This window comes from Ailuropoda melanoleuca, chromosome 5, assembly GCF_002007445.2.
Source record: "Ailuropoda melanoleuca isolate Jingjing chromosome 5, ASM200744v2, whole genome shotgun sequence".
In the NCBI taxonomy this organism is placed as follows: domain Eukaryota; kingdom Metazoa; phylum Chordata; class Mammalia; order Carnivora; family Ursidae; genus Ailuropoda; species Ailuropoda melanoleuca.
Window position 1 is genome coordinate 60,371,201 of NC_048222.1, and position 26,705 is coordinate 60,397,905.

Here is a 26,705-nt window from a genome sequence, read left to right on the forward strand (position 1 = left end):
GAGAAACTGGCTTTATTTCTAAGACAAAAATGCTTACCGCTTGAGCATCTGAGCCTCGAGAGGATAAGGGGTTTGTGATAGACAACATTGGAACTGTTGCTAGACTTGATTTATTGACTTGTCTGTTTCTATTCTGTCACTAATCTGACTGACAATGAAACCTGGGATTTGACTTGAAGGGATTTCTGCGTGTGTGCACGTTGCCGTCAGGGCCGGGTGGGCCTGCTCCTAGAGGCTGTGCCAGTGGGTGGGAGGCGTTCGTGTGAGGGCTGTTTGCATGTGAGGAGGGTGTGTGTGGAAACGACACGGGAGAAGTGGGTGTCACTAGGGAGTTGATTATCTGTGATGTGAGATGTGCCTGCCTGGGTTGGGAAGCAATGCAGTGGGAGCAGTTGGATGGGAGGAGGTAGGTGGGGCTCCCATGGTACACAGAAGAGAGGGGATTGTTAGACACATTTTACGGAGCCGCCCCTTCTCTCGCCCTCCCAAGCTTTTCCTCTTGGGATATTTCCCAGTTAGGAGGCCCTGGGGGAAGGGAGGGAAGGGACGGGAGCGTCCAAGGGCTGGGAACCCAGGAGTGTGAGGCGCCGCGCGTGAGCTGCGAGCTGGGGAGGGGAAACAGATGGAGACAGGTGCGCCCCCACGGGGGCACGTGTGGGGACACGTGGAGGATTCACCTTCAGGCCAGGATTCGTCCCCTGCCTTGGGGTCGCCCACTTACTTCTCGCGCGTCCACACCAGCTGGAAACCCGCACCCCTTCTTCTCTTCCCTGGAGGGGGGAGGGAGACCCCAATAGGGAGCGGAACCCCGCCCCTCCCTTGTTACTGACGAGCCCCGCCCCCTCCCGCCGCCCGGCGGAGCTCCGCCCCCGCCCCCGCCCCCCGCCCGGCCACAGAGCTCCCCTCGCTCAGTCTGGCTGGCCCCATGTTACTGAGCGGAGCTCCTCCGGCGGGCTCCGGCCCGGGCCAGCGGGCGCAGGGGAGCGCGGGGAGCGGCCCGGGGGGGTCGCGCCGGGGCGCCGGGGGAGCGGGAGCCGGCCCTGGAGGGGGCGGCAGTGGCGGAGTGGCCAAGTGGCTCCGGGAGCACCTGGGCTTCCGCGGGGGGGGCGGCGGCGGAGGTGGCGGCAAGCCGGCGCCCCCGGAGCCGGACTACCGACCCCCCGCACCCTCCCCGGCCGCGCCCCCTGCGCCACCCCCGGACATCCTGGCCGCCTACCGGCTGCAGAGGGAGCGCGACTTCGAAGACCCCTACTCTGGGGGGCCGTCCAGCGCCGCTGCTGCCCCAGCCACCCCCGCCGTCCCCGGCCCCACGCCGCCCCCGCGCCACGGCTCGCCTCCCCACCGCCTTATTCGGGTTGAGACCCCTGGCCCCCCAGCGCCCCCTCCCGAGGAACGGATCTCTGGACCCCCAGCCAGCAGCGACAGGGTAAGTGCTACGCCGGGCGGGGGTGGCCAGGAGGAAAGGTGGCAGGAGGTCTGGGGCTTTCGAGAAGGACAAAGGTGGCCTGACCGGGGCGGGCCTGGGCCCCTCAATGTCACGGTTCCTGGCGGACAAGATCTTAATCCTTGACCCGGGGACTCGGAGCCTTCATCCACCTTTGTTCAAATTCTCGACCGACTAATCTGGGACGTGTGCCCCAAACTCTGCTTCTGTCCCTGTTATCGCCCCAGGACTAGTGACCCTCTTCCTCACGGGCTCTCCTCGCCTCATCTCAGTCCTCCGCCTCCTCCCGGGGCCTAATAGCGAGCTTTTTTCTAACGGTATTTGAACACCCCCCACCCCATGCCAGTTTATGGCTTTTCTGCCGTCCGGGAGCAGTAGCTCCCTGCCCTTTGATCTCTGACCCCTCCCCCCAGGGCAGAGGCAGCACAAAGCTCCATTCCTCCTCCTCGGGGAGGCCAAGCATCCTTGCAGATGCTGGAGCCCCAGGAAGGAGGTGAGGACTGGGGTTTCTCCCGGTGGATACAGCAAGACCTGGCCTTTGCCTTACCCAGTGGTACGGGAGCCACATGGACTGTTGTTCTCAGGAAGCCAGAATAAGCAGTATGTAGCTCTTCACCAAGGATACTGACCATTGAGGTCCAGGCAGGCCCACTCCTGCAGTACTGCCCTTGTCCCCCCAGGTATGGGGGCAGTCAGTGCTTAGAACCTGTTGCCCAGAAGGGGCTGAACGGCTGAGCCCACTTGTCTCCTTCCTGGCCTCCCCTTTCCTGGGTCCATTCTGAGGGAGGCTAAAGCCTTTGGGGGACCTGAAGTGTGGGATGAAGGGAAAGCTGGGCATTCACTGTTCTGGAGAACATCCACTGTGCCTCAGAGGCCCTTGGTGGAGAAGCCATCCCTTGCCCAACCCCATTTCAGCCTTATCCCTCCTTGATAGCTGAAGGCCATCTCCAGGTCCCTCTAGTCCTAAATTCCATGACAGTGACTCTGTGGGCTGCCCTGACTCTGTTGTCCCCTCCTCACACATCCCTGGAAGCTCAGCCCTGGGGCTTAATCCCTTTCCTCAGCAGAGAACACAGTTTTTTTTGATGGGAGAGCAAAGTTGCTGTCTGAATCCATTGGCTCCAGTGTTGAGGCTTTCAGTGGAGAGAGAGCCGTTCACCCGATTTCCTGTGTAGAGAGATGTGTTAGGGTCAGAGCAGAAGCCTCAGGAATGCGAATTATTTATCCCTTAGTTCCTGCCATGGGGCATGACTGCCCATCCTGGGCCAGGATCCTTAGCCTGCCGAAGGAGACTGTGCTTTCATCACGTCCTTCAGCTCCTCTCCTTCCTCATTGTCCCCCACTGTTGGGTGATGTGATGGTGGTGGTGGCAATGAGGCAGAGGGAGCATTATTAGGCCTTGTGCTTACTATTGACCAGTTTGTGTCCTCTCCCTGACCACTGCCCATTGGCACATGGGCCTGAGCTCTCCCTGGCCTTCCTCTCTGCAGTCTTGGAATGGCCTAACAGGCTGCCCCCCAAGCCATGGGCTCCTCTAGGACAAGGACCGTTGTCCTCCTCATGTCTGTATTTCCCAAGTGCCTGACATGCTTAGCATAAAAAGGGGTGAGTGAAATACGTCCATTGAATGGTGACTGTCCATTGCTAGGGTGACCCGAAGGTCAGAGACTCCCTTAACTACAGCTCCCTTTTGTACATTTCCCCACAGAGACTCCCAAGGAAGGGGCTGCATCCACATGACCGTGGGTGATCCACACCCTCTTCTCACCGAGGGCATCCATGCCTCAACCTGGGTCAGCTCTGTGATCTGTGGGCTGTTTAGATCTTAGGGGCCAAGAGGTGTCTGACTCCTTTGTCAGCTGCAGGGACAGGAATGAAATCCAGCAGGATCTCCCAGGAGCTGCACAATCTGTGGTTTCTTCAGTGGGTGTGATGAGAAGGATCCAGGATGCCATCCAAACTGGCTCAGGGGCAGGGACATTGTCTGCGGGCCCTGACCTGGAGCCTCCCACCATTGAGAGCAAGCACCTCCACTCATTTAGGAGCAGAGTTTGGGGGATCCCAGAGTCTTCCCTTAGGAAGAGTCCACGCTAGGTACCTTAGCCCCTTATCCTAAACCCAAGTTGCTATGCCTGAACGGTGAGCTGGCCCATTGAGCTGGAGTTTCTGTTCTGTGAAGTGTTTTGTCCTGATTCTCTGTTTCTCTCCTCCCAGCCATGCGGGTCTTCTTGGCTTTTTGCTTTGGGGTCACTTCCTGAGGTGAGATAGGGACTGTAGACCAGGATGTGCCTTAGGCCGGGCCACTTTCCTTCTTCTTCTGGAGCCCAGTAGTGGGTGGGTGGGTCAGAACCCTGTGAGAGGGCCTGGGTCATGAGGTTTGATGAAATGGGTGGAAATACTTCTGTAATGAGAAGATTGAGGAGAAATGAGCCCTGTGGAAAGTGAATGTGGGGGACAGGAAAGAATGGGGATTTAGACAGGGCCCTGAGAGGACCTCCCCATGCAGGGCTCTGGCTACTGGCCCTCCCTGAGACCCACTGCTGCATTTGGCAAGGGGGCAAGGGTGGCCATCTGGGCAGGACTGGCAGGGCAGGTGTGGGAGCAGCAGGAGCCACACCCTGAACCAGGCAGGCAGGGCCTCGCCATCTGGCCATAGGAAGAACTCCCTCATGGTGCTGGGCCCTGTCTGGCCTCCAGGCCACACTTTGGGCAGAGGGGTGAGAGAATGGAGCCTTCCTCGCTTTGCTCCCTTTTCTCAGATCTTCAACAGGAAAAACCTGATCTAATTAGGAAAGGGGGATGGGTATGGGGAAGGGGCCCTAATTGGATGAAGCTTTGAGCTGCCTGTGACCATCTGCACAGTGTGTCCTTTGCCTCTATCCTGCCAAGATGTGTGTGTGTGTGTGAGTGACAGAGAGGCAGAGAAAGAGATGATGTGAACAATAAGACAGGCACCCTGTATGCTCTGAAACTAGGGCTCTTGTTCTTAGCTCATGGAGAGGCTTCTGGGGTTCATGAAGCTCCAGAAATTGTGTGCAAATATTTGGGTGCATGAGCATTTTTCTGGGAAAAGGCTCAGAGCTCCCAGATTCTCACAGGGGTTCATAGGGCCCAAAATATCAAGAACTTTAAAAAATAGATACACCTCATACATGGTGTCCACGTGGACTTGGATCCTCCAGGCCCAAATTTGGAAACAAGTGAAAAGACAGGTAGAGGAAAGGGAAGAGACATTGAGGGTGTCTGAAGTCAAACAAGACATCTCTGCCTCAGGGTCAGGAGGGCAAGTAGGGGCTGCTGCTGCAGGATCGTGCCAGGATTTCTATAGCATTAAGTGACACTGGCCTGGGCGCTGAAAGGGACTCACCACCTAGAAGACTTGGTCCTTGCCTTTTTTGAGTTTGTTCTTGCTTTAATTTTTCTTCTTATGACTTCCACTGAGTCTGGAATTCTGATCTGTTTATTTTGCACATGTCCTCCAAGGGAGGCAGAGGGAGGAAAAGAGAAGGGTCCCAGTGAAGGGACCTTTGTGGACTGGTTAGATCTCTTAACCCTTTGGGGCCTGGGTTGGCCATCTTTGCTGCCATTGGTGCTTTGCCGGGGTTGGGGGGCTACTGCTGAGGCCTGCGGCTACCAGGGGATTTTATGGCAGGCCCGTTCACTCTTCCCACTGCCGCCTTCTCACGCTGTGGCACTCTTTCAGGAAGGCATCTGCAGGTTGTTGGCTTGGTCGGTGACTCAGTGACACCTCAGCCCTGGAACTCCACCTGTTGGGAGCTGGTAACGGCTAGGGTGCTGGGGAACATGGGTGAGAGCAGCTGGCTGGGGCCTGGGGCTTGGAAGGGTAGCTGCTGCCCCCTCCAGCTTGCCCTCCCCGCAGAACCAGTGGGACGCTATTCATGCGAGAGCAGAGGGGGAGCCCAGTCCCTGCATGCAGTGAGCGTGCGTTGCCTCCAGAGTCTGGGGTGCAGCCCCGGGGCTTCACAGCACCTCAAGGTGCTTAACTCTTTTGGAGTTTGCTTTGTGGCTGTCACTGTGAGCTCCTGGAGGACCCAGAAATTTGGTCTTTTCGTCTTTAATGATATAATGGCAGACAATTACCTAATACCTACCGTGTGCCTGGTACCATTTTGAAGCAGCCGATGTGTTTTAGATCAGTAGCTTCTGACAACAACCCTATGAGGAAGATTCTGTTATTATCCCCAGGTGATATATAGGGAGACTGAAGCACAGGAGTGTTGGATCACATTTGCATGGTTTCACAGCTAGTAAGTAGGAGAGCTGAGGTTCACAGCCAGGCAGCCTGAAGGCAGACTGGCTGCTGACACCATGCCGTGGGACCATGGCACCTTTGGGGAGCCCTGCAGACAGGAGATGGGAGGTGTTCACCGAGCACGGGAAGGAGACTCAGAGAAGGAATGAAGAGTGCATTCCGTGCTGAGTTCACCATTTCCTGAACCTGAAGGCCAGCACTAGCCACCCAGTCCTGAGGTGGCCCCAGACACACCTTAAAAGGGTTGTCGACATCCATTGTGTGTCTGTGATGTTCGAATGTCTTACAAGCATGACATTTCTTTGTACTTAGAAAAAGGTGATAACAAATTTGTTTCATGTGGAGTTTCCATGGCAGATAAAATTGGGAAGGGTGTTGCAGTAAGTGGGAACAGAGGGTGCAAAAAGTTTGATCTTGGGAAAGGTAAATAGTATACCATTTCCAAAACTTACAGACTTGCAGCAGAAAAAGGATTTCATGGTTAAATACTTTGGAGAAATGCTGAGTTAAACAAAATTAGACAGCTCTCTTTGCTACACGATTTCTCAGAGCCTTTAACATGCTAAAGTGTATTTTAAATCTACAAGTAGAGGAGAGAAGATGCTACATTTCCCAAGTTGTCTGGAAAATCTGCAGCAAGGCACTGAGAGTCAGGAGACCTGGGTCGCAGTCTTGTCTCTATTGATGCCGTCTGTTTACCCTGTCAAGCACCCAAACTCTGGGCTTTAGCGTCTGAATAGAAGAGATCAGCAGCAGGGCTAACATCTATCGAGCACTGACTCCATTCTAGCCTCCAAACTAAGGAGTTTAACACTCATTGTCCTCTTCCCAATCCTATGAGACAGGTACTAATACCATCCCCATTCTACAGGTGAAAAACCAGAGGCTTCCAGACATTCAATGTCAACTGAAGACATGGAGGAAAGAGACAGGGGTAGACTTTGGGGACCTTGCAGAGCCCAAATCCTGTAACATGTGCCCCCTCCTAGTTCCCCTTGGACTGGCAAGCCCCATGGGTGGGGTCAGGAACTCCTAACAGGGCCCAGCTGCAGAGCGGAAGGTCATGCCAGATGGTGGACCTGCCAGCTATCTCAGGAGAGGCTGAGGCAGGAAGGAGAGTCAAAGCAGGACAGCTGCTCTGGGAGGGGCACTGCCCAGTTGGAACAAGCACAAGAGCCAGGTCTGGAGCCTGCTAGATGGCAGGAGGGAGGGGATCTGGTTGGCAGGAGGCGTGGGGACAAGGGGACCTCTGAGCAGCAGCTACTTGCCTACTAGTTTGGAAGGATTTCAGCCTTTCAGTAGCGTTCTGTCTACCAGAGGGTTTGCCTAAATATTAGCTCTGGTTTTAGGTGCCTTCCCTGCCAGTTCTTCCTTTTTGCCCTTGAACCAGAGGCTTTGCTCCCCATTCAAATGTTGGTTCTCCTGACAGCCTGCTCCCACAGCAGCTCCTGGTCTGTCAGAGTGGTCAGAGTTGGGGTGAATGGGGATCTGAGAGTCTGTGTCACTCCAGAAGATAGAGTCTGAGGAGAGGGAGACCTTTGGAGCATCGAGTAAATGTGCACTGAGCGCCTACCTTGTGCCAGGCCCTGTGATGGATGTGGTATACAACAGTGAGTATAACAGTCAGGTAAAGGTCCCATAAACAAAATAAATCAGGATAGAGCAAAGGTGTCAGAAGCCTGCAGAAGCAGCTTTCCCCCACAGAGCAGTTTCGCCTCCTCACGTGACCTAGAAACCACTGGGAAGGCAGCCCTGGCCTCTGACAGGGATCCTATGTGCCCAGGGTGGGTGCCCTTCTTGCCAACCTTCCCAGCAGGTGTTTCTGCTGCTGCTCCTGACTCCCGGCCCTGTGGGTGGCTCCTCTGGGTGACCCGCCCAGGGCGGGGGGCTAGGGTTTCCTGGAGCAGGGTGTGGAGTCAGGGATGGAACAGAGGAGCCATTGAGCTGCCCACAGAGCTGCCACCTGGTTGCCCACAGGCACCGTGGGCTAGCCCTAGGGAGGCCCGTGCTGAGCCTGGGANCTGCCACCTGGTTGCCCACAGGCACCGTGGGCTAGCCCCAGGGAGGCCCGTGCTGGGCCTGGGGGGGGTCACAGCTCAAGTCCAGCCCGGGACTCCAGTGGGAAGGGCACTGGCTTGGTCAGGGAAGGGCTGGGGTAGGGGGGGCTCTGTAGAGTTGGGGGGACTGGGGCTTGGGCCGGGCACTTCTCACTGAGCAGCTTCCCGGGACTCAGTGCCTCCCCATCCCCCCGCTGGATTCATGATGCCTCCTCTTGTGAATAAACAAGGAAAAGTGCTTCCTTTGTCCATTCTTCCTGCTTTATGTGAACTAATTTAACAATTAGTGGGCCCTTTCAGGCACTGAGAATTTAGCAGTAAACACGGTTCCTCCCCTCAGGACGCTCATGATCTACAGGAAGACATGATAAAACAAGTATTTGCTACACAGTGTAATAATAGCCCAGCACAGAGGCACCTAAGCACACCTGGGGGGAGAATGGAGAGGCTTTCTGAAGAAAGAAAATCATCTAATCCAGGCAGACAGAAAGGTTTTTTGGTAAGACACAGCACAGAACTTGCAGGTAACAGAGGTGCGTAGGGAGAAACCGAAGAGGAAAGTGGACTCTTTAAATCCCTCTAACTTTGGACTTTTTCTTGCNCTTGTGGGCATTACACCATTTAAGGAGAGCACGCACATTGATTCAGTTACTGTTAAGTAGCTGCCACATAGGAGCGTGGGGCTGAGTGCCAGCTGCCAACTCCAGAGCCCCCCTGGTCTGGTGGGTGGGGCTGTGGGTGCTAGTTGGCCTGGGAGGAAGCAGCTAGGGGTGGGAGTGGGTTTCTTTTCTCTGCTTCCTGGAGGAAAGAGGACTAGGGGTGGAGGGCTCCAACGGGAGATAGGCAGTGATCTAGTAGAAACAGTTTTCTAGTAGCTACTGTGAGCCAGGTGCTTATTAGAGCTGGAGAAACAGAAACAACAAGAACTCTAGGCTAGTGAATGATCTGATGGTGGGGATGGTATGACCTGAGATGGTGNTTGGGGATGGTATGACCTGAGATGGCAGTGGTCTTCTCAGAAGCAGGTAGAGATTTAGGGAAATGAAGGAGCTGGGGGGCTTGGGTGGAACAAGGTGGAACATGGTGGGAGCTGAAGAACTGAAGGGGAGATGGTAGGAGTTGTTGGGATGTGCTTCAGGGACCCTTAGAGGGACTCGGTGGGGGGGCTCAAAAAACATGCAGGAGGAGTCTCTGTGGTGGGCAGGCAATCAGCCCCCATAGCCTCCCTGCTCAATTGGCTCCCACAATCCTGATCTGGCCCAGACCCAAAGCCTCCACCCAAGGATGGAGAAGAGGCAGGAGTGACCCCTCCTCATGCCGCAGGCCCCGGAGACCTCCTGTCAATGCCTGTCAACTCAGTGTGCAGTGCTTCCCCCGAGGTGCTGGCAGCCCTGGGTGGGCTGGGCTCTGTCTCCACCTTGGCCTCCCCCCTTCGAGGAGCCTGTGCCCAGCTTGGAGAAAGGCTCTATTGTCCTCAGCTGCACCCCGCCCGAGCACCTTGAGTTCTTCCTCAGGGTGTGTGGCTTACAGGTCGCTCTGCCTTGACTGGAGCAGGGACAGAGGGTTGGTCATGAACCACTTGTGAGGGAGAAAGGGGCAGTGTGGGATGTGGAGGATCAAGGCTACGCCTTTCCTGTTCTTGTCCTCCAGGAACCAGGGGATTTCAGCAGAGCCCAAACCCTGGCTTTCTTCAGGGCTGTCCTAAGGTGGTCTTTCTCCCAGAAGGGCCAAGATCCCCACTGGGGGCTGGTTGGCAGCATAATATTGCACAAAGGACATAAGTTCCAATTGGGTTCCTCCACTTATGTGGAATGGTCTTGGGCATGTTGTTCTCTACCTGCCCTGAGCCTCCATTTCCTTAAAATGAATATAATAATACACATATGACATGCCGATGAATGTTCTGAGGAAAAACCAGCAGAACTGTGCCATAAAGTGAGTAGTTGGCTTTTCTTTTCTCGCTGGTCAGCAAATTTTTCTTTCTTCAGCATCTGGGATTGCACTTGTGGGCATGGACCGAATTAATCTCTGAGTTGCCTACTATTCCCTACTTGTTCTTTGAATTCCTCCAACACCTTTGTAACCAGCTCTGAATTAATTCCCTCTGTTGAACCATCTGGTGTTAAACACCTCTGTTGCCCTGCCTAGACCCAGACTGAGGCAGGCCTTAATGCTCAGAGTTTCATCCTGGCTGTTTAACCTAAGGGATGGCCCAGAGGCACAAAAGTAACAGAAAAGGTAGATCTGCCACTCTGCTGGCAGCCTAGTAGGGGAACTCCGCAGAGGAAGATCCAGAGCTTGTCCCCATCCAAGCTCAGAGCCTGCCCTTGGATACCTCGGGCTCTGGGTCTAAGACATTCTCTCCAGGACTCACTCCCATGGACAAAGCATCTGGGGAGAAGCAGAGCTGTCTCTCAGATGTCTGAAGCCTGCTCTCCTCACTGTCTTCCCACAGTTGGCAATCCTCGAAGACTACGCGGACCCATTTGATGTTCAGGAGACTGGTGAAGGCCCAGCAGGAGCTTCAGGAGCCCCAGAGAAGGTCCCTGAAAATGATGGCTACATGGAGCCCTATGAGGCCCAAAAGATGATGGCTGGTGCGTGATGGAGTCAGGGCTAGGGGATTGCTCTCTGAAGCCTGGGTATTTGCACAACAGGCTCTGGGACCCACAAGACTAAGGAGTGATTCCATGATCCCTTTAGTGGGTCCTTGGAGACCATGGGTCCACCATGGACCACCTTGGGTCCTTGGCCACTGCCTTCAAGAGAGTCATTTTGGAGAAGGAGCAATGACTCGTGGTGCCTGAGATGTGAGGTGGCAGAGAAGGCCACGCGACCAAAGGTCAGGCAGATAGAGTTAGGATAGTCAGGAAGGGCAGGATAGTGGTTGGACAGGGAGTCATGGAACCCAAAAAGAGAATCACTTACTTTAGGGAAGGTGGTGAACTTGAGATGATGTGATGTCAGAGTGAAACATCTTTATGGCAATTGGAACCACATGGCTCTAGAAGGGCAAGCCTGCCAAGGAGTGGGGGCAGACAACAATGAATAAGAGCTGGTCTTGGGGAGCAGAGCAGAGGTCAAGAGAGGATCCAGGGAAAGAATGAGTGTGGGTGATCCGAGAGGAGGACAGGGGTGAGTCAGTCCAAGGCAGGATGAAAGGAAGGTTTGCTCAGGGGCAGTTTTAGTGTTGGGCATACTGAGGAGCCAAGATGAGAGGGGCCACAAGGGGCAGTGAAGGGCCTCAAAGGCTGGAACGAGGCATTTGGACTTGCTCCAGAAGAGGAGGAAAACTAATATGAATTCTCGAACAAGACAGAAACAGGATAAATACGGCATTTTAAGGGGATTATCGAGGCTGCGGTGTACAGACCAGAAGAACTGGGCATCAGAAAGATGAGTTAGCAGTTGTGGAAATTGCTGAGGCTTTAAGGGAGAAATAATTAACACCACTTTCTTCCCCTCCTGAGTTGGAGATCATGGAGAAGTCAAATTAAGGTAACAGACTGATGAAGATAAGAATGTCAGTTTTATTACTGATAAAATAGATTGGAGAACATGACTTAGCTATGTCTCCACAATGGGCTACTTAATACTTCAGAGAGTTAAACTTGCCCACTCAGGCTTGGGCCATGAGGCACAGCTGTGAGCCCTCTCACGGGGGCCAGGAGAAGAAAGAGCCAGAAGGCAGAGCTGAGAAAGAGAGCGAGCATCTCCGGGTGATCAGATAAGCTGCTCTCCCTCCTTGGGAGAGGTGTGGGGGCCACAGAGTGGTCAGGAGTGTTCTTCCACGGAGCTCATGGAAACGTGAGCCGGGAGAGTGGAGGTTCACCCTAGTAGTAATCTAGATGTGGAGAGACGAGGGTAAGAGTCATCGGGTACTGGTAGTGAACAGATGGAATTTAGACGATGAATGGGGGCCAGGACCAAGGAGAGCAGTGTAGTGGACAGAGAAGGAGAAAGTGGGAGGGTGACTGCCCTATTTAGATCAGAGGGGTGTGTACCCCTTGGAGGCCCATGAATGCCCTGGAATTGTATGTGGAAATTTGCACATTTTTCTGGGGAGTAGCCCCATAGCTTTTATTAGATTTTCACTGGGGTCAACAATCCCAAAAAGGGAATCACAGAACTGACTAGAAGAACTTCTGGGGAAAGTGGCAAGTTTGAAACATCAAAGTGAAAGATCTTGATGGTAACCGTAAGTGTATAGGGTACCATGAGACTGGGCAAGGATGTGGGCGAATTAAGACCTGGTTCTGTGGAACAGAGACCGAGAGAGGAGCCAGGGGAAGAGTCCAAGGGTGATGGGAGAGGACAACCATGAAAATGACTTGTCAGAGGGGACAGTTTCAAGGAGGGAGTGATCAGGAGTATCTGGGCAAAGAAGAAGGATTTTCTGATTGTCACGTGATACTGCTTGGGTTGCAAAGGAAGAATTGGAGCTGTGTAGCCAAAAGGAGGTGCATTAGGAGAGGACCCTGCCTCAGTTTCCAAAATATGTAAGCCTCATTTCCTAAGCCCTTGCTGGCCACATAAGGATCTTTTTCTGTCTTTCACTCTGGTGCTTCTCTGCCCCTGCCTCCATTGGATCCCATGCTTTTGGAACCCCAGAGGTGTTTTAAGGGCAAGGGACCCCAGATGTCTGGCCATTGCGCCCCCAAAGCCAGTGGCATCTCTTCTGAAGGAGGCTTGGTGTGTTTCTGAGGGTGCTGCCAGAGGACCTGAGGAAGGCAGCCAGGGATGCTCTCATACCTCCCCCTCTGCCTTGCCCTGGCAGAGATCCGGAGCTCCAAGGAGACAGCAGCTCAGCCCCTGCCTCTATATGACACGCCCTATGAGCCAGAGGAGGAGGGGACCACCCCAGAGGGTGAGGGGGCCCCCTGGCCCCGGGAGTCCCGGCTGCCAGAGGATGACGAGAGGCCCCCTGAGGAGTATGACCAGCCCTGGGAGTGGAAGAAGGAGCGGATTTCCAAAGCCTTTGCAGGTAAGCCCCTGGGTGGGCAGGGTGGGTCTGCTGGGGCCTCTAAACAGCTCTCCAGGCCCAGGGGAGTGGCAGGAGCGGACCCCAGGGGTTGGGGGAGGCCCAGCAGCTGGGCTCCAGGGAAGCACGGTTGAGTGCATCACAGAGACTGGTGAATTGGGCAGTGTGGGCGCAGCACTGTGTGCAGGGTCAGGGAACGGGCACAGGAGGATGAAGGGTCTCCCTGCATCACCACCTTTCAGAGGCCAAGAGGCTTAGGCCACTTCCATCTTTTGGGAGACAGGGCATATTTTAAAATAAAGAAATTCCAAATAAAATGAGAAAACTTGTGACATATGTTAAATACTTAACATTTAACAAAAGAAGGCATTTAACACCCCCAGACAAGGAAAATGGCTGTGTGTGTAACCTTTCGAGAACCAGCTCTGAATCAGAGAGCTGTGTCTCCCAGTAGCAGACTGTGCCAGACCAGGGACACCTGTGCCCCGGAGGGGATTTCTGAGGAGCAGGAACTGGTGGGGAGAGGGAGGCTGTGAGAAATCCCCATCCCCTTTGTTGAATGAGGGTTAGGTTTCTCCTGTACCAAGCACCCCAGCGCCTATCCCAGGCCTGGAGTCCCACCTGGGAAGGTGTGTGTTGGTGGTCTGAGTGGGTGCTGCTACAGCCTGGAGAGGCTGGAGAGTGCTTTAGCTCTTGGATTCTTGATTCAGTGAGAACATAAAGGATGTAAATGCCATTCGACTTCACCCCCACTCCCAGGGCCCCCTCAACCCTCCTTGGGCAAGGGGCTCATCCTGGAGCCGGACTCAGCTCTCTGCCCTGTCCTCCCCTCCCTGGCAGCCAGACTAGGAAACCACAGGTTTCTGATTTGTTTCCTGTAAAGCATGCACCATTGAGGATGGGCCATTTATCTCCAGAAGTCTCCTTGGAGAATCAATACTGTTTGGATTGCTTAATGGGAAAATCTATGCTCGTCATTAGGAAACCGGGTTAGCTGCCCTGCAGCCACCAGTGGCATCCCTCTCTTAATTGTCAGGGCTCGGGATTGAGGGTGTTGGGGGTAAATTTCAATAAAACATCTGCCCCCACATCGGAGTATTCATGACAGCCTGGAGCTGGGCTATCAGTCTCACTGCCCATGGCTTCCAAGGCCGTGGGGAAAAGGAGGAAGGGCGGCAAGTCTGAGGGTGCCAGGAGGCTGTGGGAACCTGGGTGTGGTGCTGGGAGACGAGGGCAGCTCGTTGTCCCTTNGATTGAGGGTGTTGGGGGTAAATTTCAATAAAACATCTGCCCCCACATCGGAGTATTCATGACAGCCTGGAGCTGGGCTATCAGTCTCACTGCCCATGGCTTCCAAGGCCGTGGGGAAAAGGAGGAAGGGCGGCAAGTCTGAGGGTGCCAGGAGGCTGTGGGAACCTGGGTGTGGTGCAGGGAGATGAGGGCAGCTCGTTGTCCCTCGTTTCCTCCTTTCCTGGTCCTTTTGGGCCCTGGAGGCTTATGAGGGTTCAAGTGAAGGGGACCCACACAGCTGGCAGGGCAAGACTCTGCCTCCTGCTATTTGCTACCTGTGCCTCCCACCCTTCGACTAAGCAGCCTGGTGTGCTCACTGTGGCTCCATCCAACCCTCTGAGAGTCCTGCTCCCCCCTCAGAAGCCGTCCCTGCCTCTGCTCTGACCCTCCTCCTTTCTAGGCTATCCTGTGTCCTGGCTCTGGGTTTTGGTGTCTCAACCTCTGCCTCTCTCTGTCTCTCTGTCTCTGTCCCTGTCTGTGTCTCTTCTCCCTGCTGCTACTGGCTCCAGTTGACATTAAGGTCATCAAAGACCTACCTTGGCCTCCGCCGGTGGGACAGCTGGACAGCAGCCCCTCCCTGCCTGACGGGGACAGGGACATCTCCGGTCCAGCCTCACCCCTCCCTGAGCCCAGCCTGGAGGACGGCAGCGGTGGGTCCTGTGGGAGCTTCTGGCCAGGGTGACATGTCCTCTCATGCCTCAGGCCCCATGGGCTTGGNGGTGACATGTCCTCTCACGCCTCAGGCCCCGTGGGCTTGTGTTGGCAGAGCTGAAGTGGGGTAGGGTTTGGAGAACCTGGAGGAAGAAAGAAGGGACAAAATACACATTCCTCCTTCCTCCCAAAGGTGTGGGGAAGGTGTCTCCTAAAGGAGTCCCTTTCTAAATATCTTGCCCACCATGCCACAGAAATCCACATTTTAAATTCACTTCTTTGTGTCGTATTTTGCCTGACCCAATCCTTTGGCANTTTAAATTCACTTCTTTGTGAGTATTTTGCCTGACCCAATCCTTTGGCAGTGCAAGTAACTCTTGAGGTGGGGGTGATGCTAGCATAGGAAGTGTCTGACCCCTTCGGGTAAGGGAAGGGTCTGGTCCTTGCATCTGGTGACTGAGAGACAGTAAGGTCCTGAAAGTGCTACAAGGAGAGAAAAAGCCCAAATGAGGAGAAAGGAAGCACTGAACACTTCATCTCTGTTCAGTTTTGTACAGAATGGGCAGCCAAGTGTTTGTGAACACCTGTTTGTACATTTGTGCCCGAGTGTGAGGGGTATTTTGTAAATGCAGGATGAAGGAGGGTCTCTATCGCCTGTCCGNGTGAGGGGTATTTTGTAAATGCAGGATAAAGGAGGGTCTCTATTGCCTGTCCCTGTGTGCCTGTGCTCATGTGACCCACTGGCTTCCTCCCTTGTGCTGGCTCAGTGGTCAGGCCTGCCCTGGTCTGGGAGGGCACAGCCGCCTCAGCTGGGTGTCTCCGGTGGGGGCAGGGAGCCTGTGGACAGCAACCCTGGGGGGGGGAAGGGAGGGCCGGCTGGCGGCTTTGGGCAGGATTAGCCTGTCAGGATGGCACCAAGGGGAATCGGATAATTGTTCTCAAATCGATAAGTCATNCAAATCCATAAGTCACTTCTACAGAATGGCTTGGCAGGGTGATATGGAGAACGGTAATGAACTCTGAGGAGGAGAAAGAAACAATATTATCGGCGCTGAAGCCACCCAGAGGGGGAATGGAATAGGGGAAGGCAGGCAGCTGCTCCAGAGGGAGAAGTTTAAGTGATTTGTCATGTTGCTTCTCTCCCCTCTCCTCCCACAGCGTAGGGACTGGTAGGCAGTACGGCATAGGAGGGCTGCGCCCCACCCCCAACCAGGGAGTGGACCCGGGATTCTGTCCCCACAGCCAGTCAAGCCCAGTAGCATGTCCCACCCTTCCAGAACATTTCTTTGACCCCTTTTGGCAGAAAATGGGGGTGGAGCACTGGTTATTCTATAGGGCTCTATCTCTAGGGTCCTCAGAGTCTATGACTGGTATATTCCCCACAGCCCAGTTTGAAGGATCTGAGAAGAGCTGCCTGTCACCTGGCCGGGAGGAGAAGGGGCANAGGGGCGGCTACCTCCCCGACTCTCTGCAGGGAACCCCAAGTCAGCCAAGCCCCTAAACGTGGAGCCCAGCAGCCCCCTTGGGGAGTGGACAGACCCAGCACTGCCTCTGGAAAACCAGGTGTGAGTGTCTGTGTCCAGCTGGGGACTCTCTCCCCTCCCTTCCCCTCCTGCCACTGGCTTGCCTGCAGGGGACACCCAGAACGGGTGGGCCAGGACGGCGAGGGACCCAGCAGAGATGCCCCCTTCCTCTCTCTTGTCCTCAGCTGGTACCACGGGGCCATCAGTCGAACAGATGCCGAGAACCTGCTCCGGCTCTGCAAAGAGGCCAGCTACCTGGTGCGCAACAGCGAGACCAGCAAGAATGATTTCTCCCTGTCCCTCAAGTGAGTAGGGGTGGGCCGACTACCTGCGTTAGGCAGGATTAGCTTGTCAGGATGGCACCAAGGAGGATCCATGGGAAGACAACCAGCAGGACAGGAGAAGACTCCAACCTTCTCCCCATGCCCAGCCAAGCTGGGGAGAACTCCATCCCCATGAACATTTGCTGACTCTGGGCCAGGCCCTAGGGACCTGGAGCAGTCTGAGGCTCCTCCCCTGATTTCAAGGAGCTCAGAGTCCATTAGAGGAAACAGTCAAGCTACAGTGTCCAGCTCCAAAGTTTATGTCACTTACTAGCTGTGTGCCCTGGGGCCCCCTTAACCTCTCTGGGCCTCAGTTTTCTTACTTATAAAGTAGGGGAATAATAATATCTACCTTATAGGGAAGGATCAAATGAAATAATATATGGGAGGCACTTAACATGGTGCTAAGTGCTAAATAAATTATCACCTTCATCTTTATTAATGGCAGTCCAAATGTTCTTGAAGCACAGGCAAGGAGATAGGAACTTTGCCTGAGGGGCTCTACATGGGGAGGTGGAGGCTGGATCCTGGGAGGAGGGTGGAGTAGTGGACACAAAGCTATCGTTNTGTTCTTGAAGCACAGGCAAGGAGACAGGAACTTTGCCTGAGGGGCTCTACATGGGGAGGTGGAGGCTGGATCCTGGGAGGAGGTTGGAGCAGTGGACACAAAGATATCGTCCACTCTGAAGAAGTGGGCAGGAGGACTGGGCGCTAGTGGCTGATAACTGAGTTTTAAAGGATCCAGGAAGATGGGGGAGGCAGGGTGCTCCCTTCCCATCAGCCTTCCTCCTACGGAGTAGACATACACAGAGCAGTATTGGCCTCCCAACAGAATGGCCAGCCCTCCCCTTGGTATCCAGGAGTTCTGCCCGATAGAGCCTGCACTCCACATGGCATCCTGTCAGATGGTGTGTTCATTCACATCCCCCCCCCATCACTACTGGGACATCTGTACCACCTCCTACCACATTTCTCAGGGGCATTAGAATACAGGAATACCCCCACTTCAAACAAATGCAATATACAGAAATTTGGGACTATTAAACAGATACATTTGAGGATAATTATTGAACTTCAACTAAAAGATAATGGGAAAATGCCAGTCTATAGTCAAACAACCTGAATTTTATTCTTGGGCTTAATAAAACTAGTTTTGTGACCCCAGGCAAATCATGTAACCTTTCTGGGCCTTGGTTTCTCCCTTTGCAAAATGCATTGATGGGTACCTCTTAGGTTTCTTGCAGCTCTCATACTCTGCAATTGTCATAAAATCAAAGGAGCATTTAGGAAAAGTTCATCTGTCAAAAATCTGATATAACACTAGAAATGTGTATTGCTTTAATAGTTAAGAGTCATAGAGCACCTACTGTGTGCTGAGCAGTGTATATACCCTCTCCAAACCAACTACCAACCTGTAAGATGAATCTCTTTCTTATAGACAGAAATAAATAAACAAAGAGGTATGTGACTTGCTCAAGGCCACCAGGTAATAAAGTGCCAAAAGCAGGATTTGGACCCAGCTCAGTTCAGTCTGACTATAAGAACCGCACTATTCCATTGCATTGCTCCACCAGTCATCAAGTCTGGAACAGTCCAAGGCTGAGACAGCAAGGGTCTGGCTCCGTGAAAGGAGCAGGGCAGGGCTCAGCCTTATCCTGGGGAGTAAAAGGGGGAGGCAGGCCTGGATGCCGCTTCAGCCCAGGCTGTTCTAGCCCCACCAGCAGCATCTGTCCGCCAGAGCCTCGTTTGCATATAAATGGCTTCTCTGAAATACAATTATGGTTTCTCTGCTCTCTGTAATGGAAGGGCTTTCACTGGTAATTAAACAGCTTCCTCCAGAAGCCATGTCAGCTCTGGCCCTACGGCCCAGCTAGTCCCACCCAGGCTCCTGAGGGTTGGGCAATGACTCTGCTTGGGACTTTATCCCAGGAGGTCAGTTATCCAGATGGAAGCTTGTTGCCACTTTATTGCCCTTTTTGGCCAGATCTGTCCCTCAAGGAGAAGATATAATGTAGTTTTGGGGAGAGGTGATTATCTCAAGTGGACTGTGGTTAGGGGGTTGTCTCCAAACTGTGAGAGGGTGAGGGAAAGCAAGGCCCAAGCTGCTGCCCACAGTTTTGGGCCTGGGCCATGGCATAGGGCAGACAGGAGAGGGGGACTACTCACTGCCTCCCCTCTCTACCACCCCCAGGGACTGCACATTTTCCTCAGGCCCTTAGTTCCCTTCCCCAGGGCCTGTGTGGTCACTGTCAGCCTCAGCCCTTATCTCAGGCCTACAGAAGAAGGATGCCCCCACCACCCCCCCGCCCCCACCCATACACACATACACCCAGCCTGGGGCCCCCAGCAGGCTTTAGGGCACAGTATCCTGGGGCAGGGAAGGAATTGGAAGGGTGGGTGATAAAGGACTGTCTTTTCCTGTCATCCCTTTCCTCTCTTCAGTCATCCACTCTCCATCTTCACTTGTGGGCCTAGTGAAATGGGTCCCGTCAGAGCCCTCTTTGTACCCAGGCAGGGGAGGAAAATGAGGTTTGTCAGCCTTACCTCATATGAGGGCCCCCCTCACCATTCCTACCTCCCATACTAGTTTCTGAGCCCTGCACTTGTCCCCAGGTAGGCTCTGGCCCGGAGAGACAAGTATTCAGGCTTCAGGGCTCCCCCAAACACTGCTTCCTCCTTGCTTGTGGACCAGGCCTGGTACCTCGGGCAGACACTGTTCTTGCTCGGGCCCCACCCCCATGCTTTCTTTCTAAGACAGGGTGCCCGGACAGCTGGGAGCCAGCCAGAGCTCTGAGCAGCAGGGTCCTTGTCTTGTGGGCAGGGCCAGGCACTAATGTGGATTTCCTGGATTGTGTCAGGGAGCTGGGAGAGGCAGTGGAGCGTTTCCTTTCTGAGGGAGGGAATGGAGTTACAACCTCACCGATGATGTCATCCCAGGCTGAAGGGATAGAGGAGCTGGGGGCTTGGCCCAAGGCCCAGTTAGCAGGAGGGTAAAGGGATATCCCCAGGGCAAGGCAGTTGAGCCTTCCCAGATTTGGGGTGGACTTCCAGAGCAGCTGGCTCACCCCCTCCCCTGGTTTCTGCAAGAGAAAGCCTTAACCAAGATTCACTCGGTTGTCACATCTGTCTACACACTGTCCTGCCAAGGATGTTTGTGTCTCCACATGAGTCACTAGGAGCCCCCCACCGGTGTCATCCCCCCACAGCTCAGAGATGGAGAGGGTAGACCAGCTTTGGCCACACAGGTTGGAGGGCACTGGTGCTTGGGTCCCAGGGTTTGGGGCAGGGAGAGTGGTCGCTCCACCTGCACAAGCCCTGTACACTCACTACACACACATTCTTGGCACACCCAGTGCCCTCACCACAAAGCCAATGCCTACGGTTACCTACTCACAAAATCCCCTCTGCCTCCTCTGTGTTTTCTGGACTGACCTCCACCTTCCCTAGTCACCTCCACACACAGCTGGCTCAGAACAACCACATTTGCTGCAGGGGTGGGGGAGGGCAGGGGGACTGGAGAGGGCCCCTACTCACCAGGGTCTCCTCTCCTCTTCCCAGGAGCAGTCAGGGCTTCATGCACATGAAGCTGTCCCGGACCAAGGAACACAAGTACGTGCTGGGCCAGAACAGCCCACCCTTCAGCAGCGTCCCTGAAATCGTACACCACTACGCCAGCCGCAAGCTGCCCATTAAGGGGGCCGAGCACATGTCCCTGCTCTATCCTGTGGCCATTCGAACTCTGTAGATGTGAGGCCTGGGCACTGTGACAAAGCTGGACCCAGGCCTGTGCCCATCCCCTGGCTGAGGGCGCTGGCCCTTCCCAGGGACATCTTCTGTCAAGTCTTTCTTCCCCTCTCCCAGAGATCGAGTGGGACCTGGAGATTCCTTAATTTATTCTAAACGGGAAGGCCTACTGGGGCCTTGGCGTAAAAGGTTGTCTGGAGCGGAGGACAGAGGAATCCCTGGGGAGAGAGGACAGCCCCTGGAGGAAGGGGGCTTCAGAGCCTCTGGTCTCCGGAGGAGTTTAAGATCCGCAGCTCCCCGCCTTTTCCGCCCCTAGGGCACAGGTGGCGACCCTCTTCCCCACCGCCTCCTTCCGCCTGGGTCAATGCGGGGCGGGGCAGGACGTGGGCCTGCGGGGCGCCCTGGCCATCTCTCCGCCTCCAACCCTAAACCACCCGCGGGCTCCGTTCAGAGTCTGGTGCGGGGATCGGGGAAGGCAGAACCCCCCCTAGGACGGAGATGGCCTCGGGGGTGGGGAGACGAGGGGAAGGGCTCGGGCCGGAGGGAACTTGCGCAGTCCCCGGGCTGCCCCGGCTCCTGGCCAGATGCAATAAATAAACCCAGTCCTGCCAGGCACAGCCGCGTCTGCGCCTCCAGCGCCGCCCCCCGGGCTGTCGGGGGAGGGAGCGGCGAAGCGAGTGCAGATTCTGTTTATAAATCAGCTCTGGAGCAGACACAAGCCGGCTGTGAAAAGCACTTTCGAAGCATCAAGTTCCTTCCCTTGACGAATTGTCAAAACATCCCCCGCCGGTCCCGCCCGGGCTGGGGGCACCTGGAGCCGACTGGCCGCGCGGCGCCCCCTCCCCGCCGCGCCAAAGAGGGCCGCTCCCCAAGAGCGCGTCCAATTTCCTGCCAACAGCCATTCGTCTGGGAGGAGGGGAGCCGCGCAGAGACAAAGAGGCAGCGCGCCAGGCGAGGGGGAGAGGGCGGCCCTGCCACACGGAAGCCGCGCACCCGCAGAGGCGGGAAAGCTGGCGCGGCCGACCGCGTTTTCTTTCCAGAGGAAGCGGGGCCTGCCGCGCCTCCCCCACCCGCGACCGTGAGTCTGGCCCCTAGAGACTTGCAGCCTGCAGGTCTGGGCCCGGATCTCCCATCGGGCCGGGGCTTCGGACTTGCGGCAGAGCCTGGCGGGGTGGTCCGCGGGTGCCCCCTGCTGGTCGTGCCTCTAACCGCGGGTCACGGGCTCCCGGCCACACCCGACCCCGGCCCTGGAGACGCCCCAGCCGCCCCCATGGCTGGACCGGCCGAGGCCTGTGGGCCCGGTCCCCGGGCATACCACCTGCGCCGCCGGTCCGAACTGCTGTCGACCCACTCCAGGCCCGCCCTCCTGCCCCCACGGGGCTCCACGCGGGGCTGAACAAACATCCGCTGCTCTGGGAGCGCAGTCCGAGGGCCTCTTTACAGAACCGGAGTAGGGTCAATCATGGGATTTCAGATTTTCTAATACCCCCGCTATTTTATCGAAATCGAGGATATGTGAACTGACAAATGTAAGAATTCCGTGAGGACAGTCGAAAGGCTCACTTGAAATTGGGCCCTGCTTTAGGAATTCCCTCAGAGGGTTGCCCTAGACCTTGGAGGATACTGAGTCACTTTCCAGATGAGAAAACAGGCTCAGAGTGTTCAGGTGATGTGCTCATCCCTCTCCTTGCTTTCATCTCTTTACCTGGAAGACCCATGGAGGCACGGGTGGTCCACTGGTGTTGCTCAGAGGTCCTGGAGCCAGCCAGGCAAACCCTGGCTCCTGCTCTGTCCTGCCACGCACACCTGCACTTTTTGTGCCCTGCCCACCTCCACCCCTTCTCTCTCTCTGCCCTTTCTGGTCAGGCCCCACACAAGCCACCCTGAGAGGCCCTGGGTCAGGAAGGGTGCCCCTGAGCTGGGAAAGGGGTCTCCAGCTAAAGCACTCGGCCTTGGGCTGGTTCCTTTATTTGGTAGATGCTGGCAAGTTCAGAGCACTGTTTGCACCAGCCTGGGTGAGCTGGCTGGTTAGTAGCTTCCTTTGCCAGTGCCTACCCCCATCCTGGGGCAGAATAAAAAAAAACCAGAGGGCAGAAAAGTGGTTTATTTGTAAAGGAGCCTACTGCAGTAGGAAGAAGAGACAAGGCCTGAGGAGCACTACATAGATATTGGGCCAGATTCTGACTACAGCACATGTTTAAAAACTGGGGAGAAATCAGTTATGCTGTTAGGCTAGGATGCTGAGAGGGTTCCTGTAGATTTCTCTCTGTGGGCCCAGCCTCTACCGCACCCCAAGGCATTTGCCAGCCCTTTTGACAGTGGGGAGCCTAGAGGAGGGGGAGGTTTGGGGGGAGGAGTTCCAAGATGCCAGCATCTGTGCTCCCACTCCGTCCTTAGGCCCACAGCCCCCTAGTACACATACACACTGCTTGTCAGCTCCAGTCTTTTGAGGCTTTTTTGTAGTTTGGAAGAAGAGGCGTCACTTTGCCCCAAAGTAATAATAGCTCTCCTACCTCCCAACCTCCGTTTCCTAGACAGTGTCTCCCGCTTCTCCAGGCTGAGACATTCTGCACTTGGGGGTCTCTGAACCCATATGGGGTGACTGACCATGGCCACCTGGACCAGGGTTGAGGAGGTAGGAATGGGGAGGAGGCAGAGAGTGTCAGAAATAGGAAATATAGAGCGAGGTGTGGGCCCAAACCTCTGTTCAGCTGGGCAATGGGAAGAGCTCCTGGGCAGGAGGCCTAGAAGTTCTCATAATGGTGGGAGAAGTGAGTCCGGTCCTGCTTGTTGATGAGCTGACAGGCCTTTTCCACATTCTTGGTCATGCCAGGGGGGCCACAGCTAAACACCCCAATCTTCCGGACCTGTTAGGGGAAGGAAACGTGAAGCCTAGCTCAGTGTTCATGTAAAGACAGGCAAGAGTCCTTGGTGGGGGCTCCTTCCATGTTTCTGATAAAGGTTTGCTTCACACCATGTGTGGTGAGGGCTGGCTTGGTGTGTTTGCGTCTAGCTCAGTTTTGGTAGACTTGCTTTGTGTGGGTCCAACCTCCACCCTCTCCAAGGCATTTGGGGTAAATGATCAGTGTTTCTGATAGGGGCTGGGTTAATCAGTGTTCAAGTTAAAAGCTAGCTTACTGTCTCATTGAGGGCTAGGCCATTATTTACCACAGCAGTGACTAGCCCAGTGTTCATGGTAAAGATCAGTATCTAGGGTGAGGGCTGGCTCAGTATTCATGGTAAGAATAGCTTTGAGTTTATGTAAGGATGAGCTCAATCACTGAGCTGTTCCTTCTGGACAGGCATCATGGCTTTAGAAGTGGCAAGTCCCTGTTGCTGCTTCCCCCCTTAGCCCCTCAGAGTGACAGCTACTGTTTTTCCATTCCATTCTCCCCACTTGGGTGATGAGTTCTTATCAGTCAGTTCCTTCTCTCCTGGAGCTGGGTTGGGAGGTTTGCTTGACCTCAGGTGATAAAGGCCAGGAGAACCTTGATATGGGGTGGACTGACCTGCGGGTGGACCTCCTGCAGGGACTTGAAGAAGGGCTCGAAGGGGGGGCGGCCAAAGTGGGTGATGGAGCGCAGGCCCGTGAACAGACTCCGGTTCAGCACCTTCTGGAAGTGCCGCTCACAGATGTACTGGGGGCACAGAGGCAGGTCAGGCCAAGGGCAGTCAGGGTCAGTGCCTAGCCCAAGCCAGCCTGCAGCCCAGGAGACAGAGAATGGGGTGGGGAGGGAGCTGGAGACTGAAAATCGGGACTACCATCTCTGTGCCTCCTGCCGCCTGAACCTGGCTGTCCACCCACCTTCCCTGGCCATCTGAGCCTCACCCAGCCAACCCATCGACCCACCTAGTTGCCCCGCCTGGCCGTCCCTGACCTACCAGCATGGTAGTCCTGAGGTCAAACTTCTCAGCCAGCTGGGTGATGTAGATGTGCACGGACACCAGGTCCTGGCAGTCATTCTCCTCCACCTCTCGGATGATGTCGGCCAGCCACTCAAACTGCCGCTGGGTTCTCGTCACCCAGATGAAGTAGATCTGGGGACACGGGGTGGGGGCACTCAGGACCTGGCTAAGCTCAGGCTCCCTCTATCCCAGGGATCCCCACAGCAATAGAACTCTTCCGGTCTCTGTCAGCTTGTGCCTCTCCCCAGACACTCTGGGGAATGGAGTGTTGCGGGGGGCCCCAGGGCCAGGCTCTGGGGTGGGAGATGGAGTTACCCCAGGCATGGAGAGATAGAAGGGAGTGACAACCTGGGGTGATGAAAAAGGACACTTGTCAAGTGAGCTGAAGGTCTGATGGGGTGGGAAGCAGCTTTTTCACACGGAGCCTGCCGTTCCACTCCCTGCAATGGGCCCTCCACAGGCTGCTGGGCTCCCAACCAACCCTAGCCCAGAGGGATAGGGTTCCACTAAGGGGCATGTGACAGAACAGCCTCAGGGAAGACCCAGCTGGCTGCCTGGAGCAGATGGGAATGGGCTCAAGGAGAGAGCCGGGGGATAGAAACTGCCATAGAGAGACCGACCTCCCACTTCTGAAGAGGCTGAAGTGGGGCTGTGTGGGTTAAGAAGCAGAGGCAGAGCTGGCATGGACAGAGGAGCAGGGGAGCTGCCTGTCACCCTCTGAATGCTGACAGTACGTGGGCTTGGCCTCTGCCTGCTGCGTTCCTGTGCCCCTGACTCACCTGCCAGGCCCAGAGAGACAAGCAGGGGCCTGTTACCAGGTCCAGGCTGGGGTGAAGGGACCCGGGATAGAGGGGGCCTGAGGGCCTGGTCTATGTTCCTGGAACCAACCCAGCCCACCAGCCCTGCCTCGCCACCTCCCCTCTTCTTCCTCTTGAAAGCAGAGCCGGTTTCACTGCCCCACCCCAAGTGTTCCCTTCCTTCTCCCAACCTGACAAGGCTCCCTTCAGGGGCTGGCCTCCTCTGTAAGACAGAGTGGGTTTCTTTACCCCTCTCCAGCTCTGTTCTTTAGGGTCTGAGGGTATCAGACCCCTCTGGGGTCAGGCCAACTGGGCCTTGCCGGGATCAGGCCAAGAATAGAGGCAGGAGAGACAGGCAGAGATGGACACAGTGATAGGGACCAGGGGCCAGGGGTCAGCAGGAAGAGAGGGCACTCACCTTCTTACAGAACACTTGGCAGCTGACTGATGACTTGAAGACCAGGTCTTTGAGGATGGAGGCAAAGGGGGTGACCCCAATACCCCCTCCCACCAGCACTGACACCTCAAACTTATGCCATTCCTGGTGGCCCTCTCCAAATGGTCCATCAAGGTACAGCTGCCAGAGAAGGAGTGGGTTTGAGTTAAGCTCCACCACCACAATAGTTCTGAAGCTAGAAATGGGAGGCAGGGAAAGGCAGGTATGTTTATGGAGTGAGGAGAGAGGGGGTACCGTGGCATTACCTGGAAAGGCCAGTCTCTGGATTGGGAGGGGAGGAACACAGTGGGTAACCCGGGGCTGCGGGGCCAAGGCCTGCTAAGGGGATGTTAGGGCAGGTATCATCTGGTCTGTGTCAGACGGTCACCTTCGGGTATCTGGCACAGCCATCTCCCGTTGGAGGTGAGTAGATCTCTCTGAGCCGAGTGGTCCAGGGCCCTGCTGCCCGGATGTGCAGGCTAAGCGTGTCCTCGTGGGGTGCAGAAGTCAGTGTGAAGGGGTGGTACTCAGTGGTCCCCAGATCCAAGCAGGCGATCCGCACCCACTGTCCTGACTTGTACTCAAAGCCTTGGGGCCGCTGGAACTGCAGGTGGGTCACTCCTGAGGAAAGGAAGTGGGCAGGAGGCTGCTATCCAGGACCCAGCAACCCTGTGGCCTCCAGAAAGTCCCCCTGCCCCCCTGCAGCCTCAGCTCTCCTTCTGGAATATGCCAAGGCCTCTCCCCATCAGAAGGCATTACTCCCCTCCGGCCATGTCCACCCTGAGGAGGGGCAACGCAGCACTGGTGCTGGTGGTCAGCAGGGAAAGGAGCAACCTGGCCCGGGCTCCTCCTCCCTCTGTTGTGAGAGAGGCTCGGGTCCCCTGGCCAAGAGCTTTGCTTGCCAGCTCCCTCATCGCTCCCCCTGCCAACTCCACTGGGCCAGACCAGCGGATTGCAAGGTCCAGGCTCTGCCCTTGCCCTGTGGGCTTTCTCAGAACTACCCAGCTTGTCCCTGACAGCCTGTAGGCCTGGTACCTGAAGGCAGCAGCTCGGCCTTCACCACGCTGATCTCCACCTTCTTCCGGCTCAGGCTCACCAGCTTGTCCCCCACATAGATTAGGGCCGGGACCAGGAAGAAGATGTGGAAACGGGGCAGCTGGATCAGGCCGAAGCTGCCGTGGATGATAAGCTGGATAGAGTGAAGAATTCGGCTCAGACCAAGTCATACCCACAACAGTGTCTGTGGCCAACTCGGGCCTTAGCCCTTTGCATCCTCCACC

At 55.5% G+C, this 26,705-nt stretch overlaps 2 protein-coding genes across 2 annotated transcripts in view; one reads left to right on the forward strand and one right to left on the reverse strand.

Annotated features, from left to right (window-relative positions):
- The first annotated feature begins 893 nt into the window (after positions 1 to 893).
- SHF (Src homology 2 domain containing F) lies at positions 894 to 21,034 on the forward strand. The gene is given in 8 exon segments (XM_034661030.1): positions 894 to 1,426; positions 10,230 to 10,371; positions 12,552 to 12,758; positions 14,555 to 14,695; positions 16,082 to 16,134; positions 16,137 to 16,261; positions 16,405 to 16,524; positions 20,101 to 21,034. Coding segments are annotated over 8 exon segments (1,476 nt in total). The 5' UTR covers positions 894 to 925; the 3' UTR covers positions 20,288 to 21,034.
- Positions 21,035 to 23,030: 1,996 nt separating this feature from the next.
- LOC109490984 (dual oxidase 1) overlaps positions 23,031 to 26,705 on the reverse strand; it is an 11,329-nt gene continuing 7,654 nt past the window's right edge. The window contains 6 exon segments of the mRNA XM_034661711.1: positions 23,031 to 23,153; positions 23,796 to 23,924; positions 24,169 to 24,324; positions 25,408 to 25,566; positions 25,814 to 26,046; positions 26,461 to 26,639. Of these exon segments, the coding sequence (XP_034517602.1) occupies positions 23,031 to 23,153; positions 23,796 to 23,924; positions 24,169 to 24,324; positions 25,408 to 25,566; positions 25,814 to 26,046; positions 26,461 to 26,639 (979 nt within the window).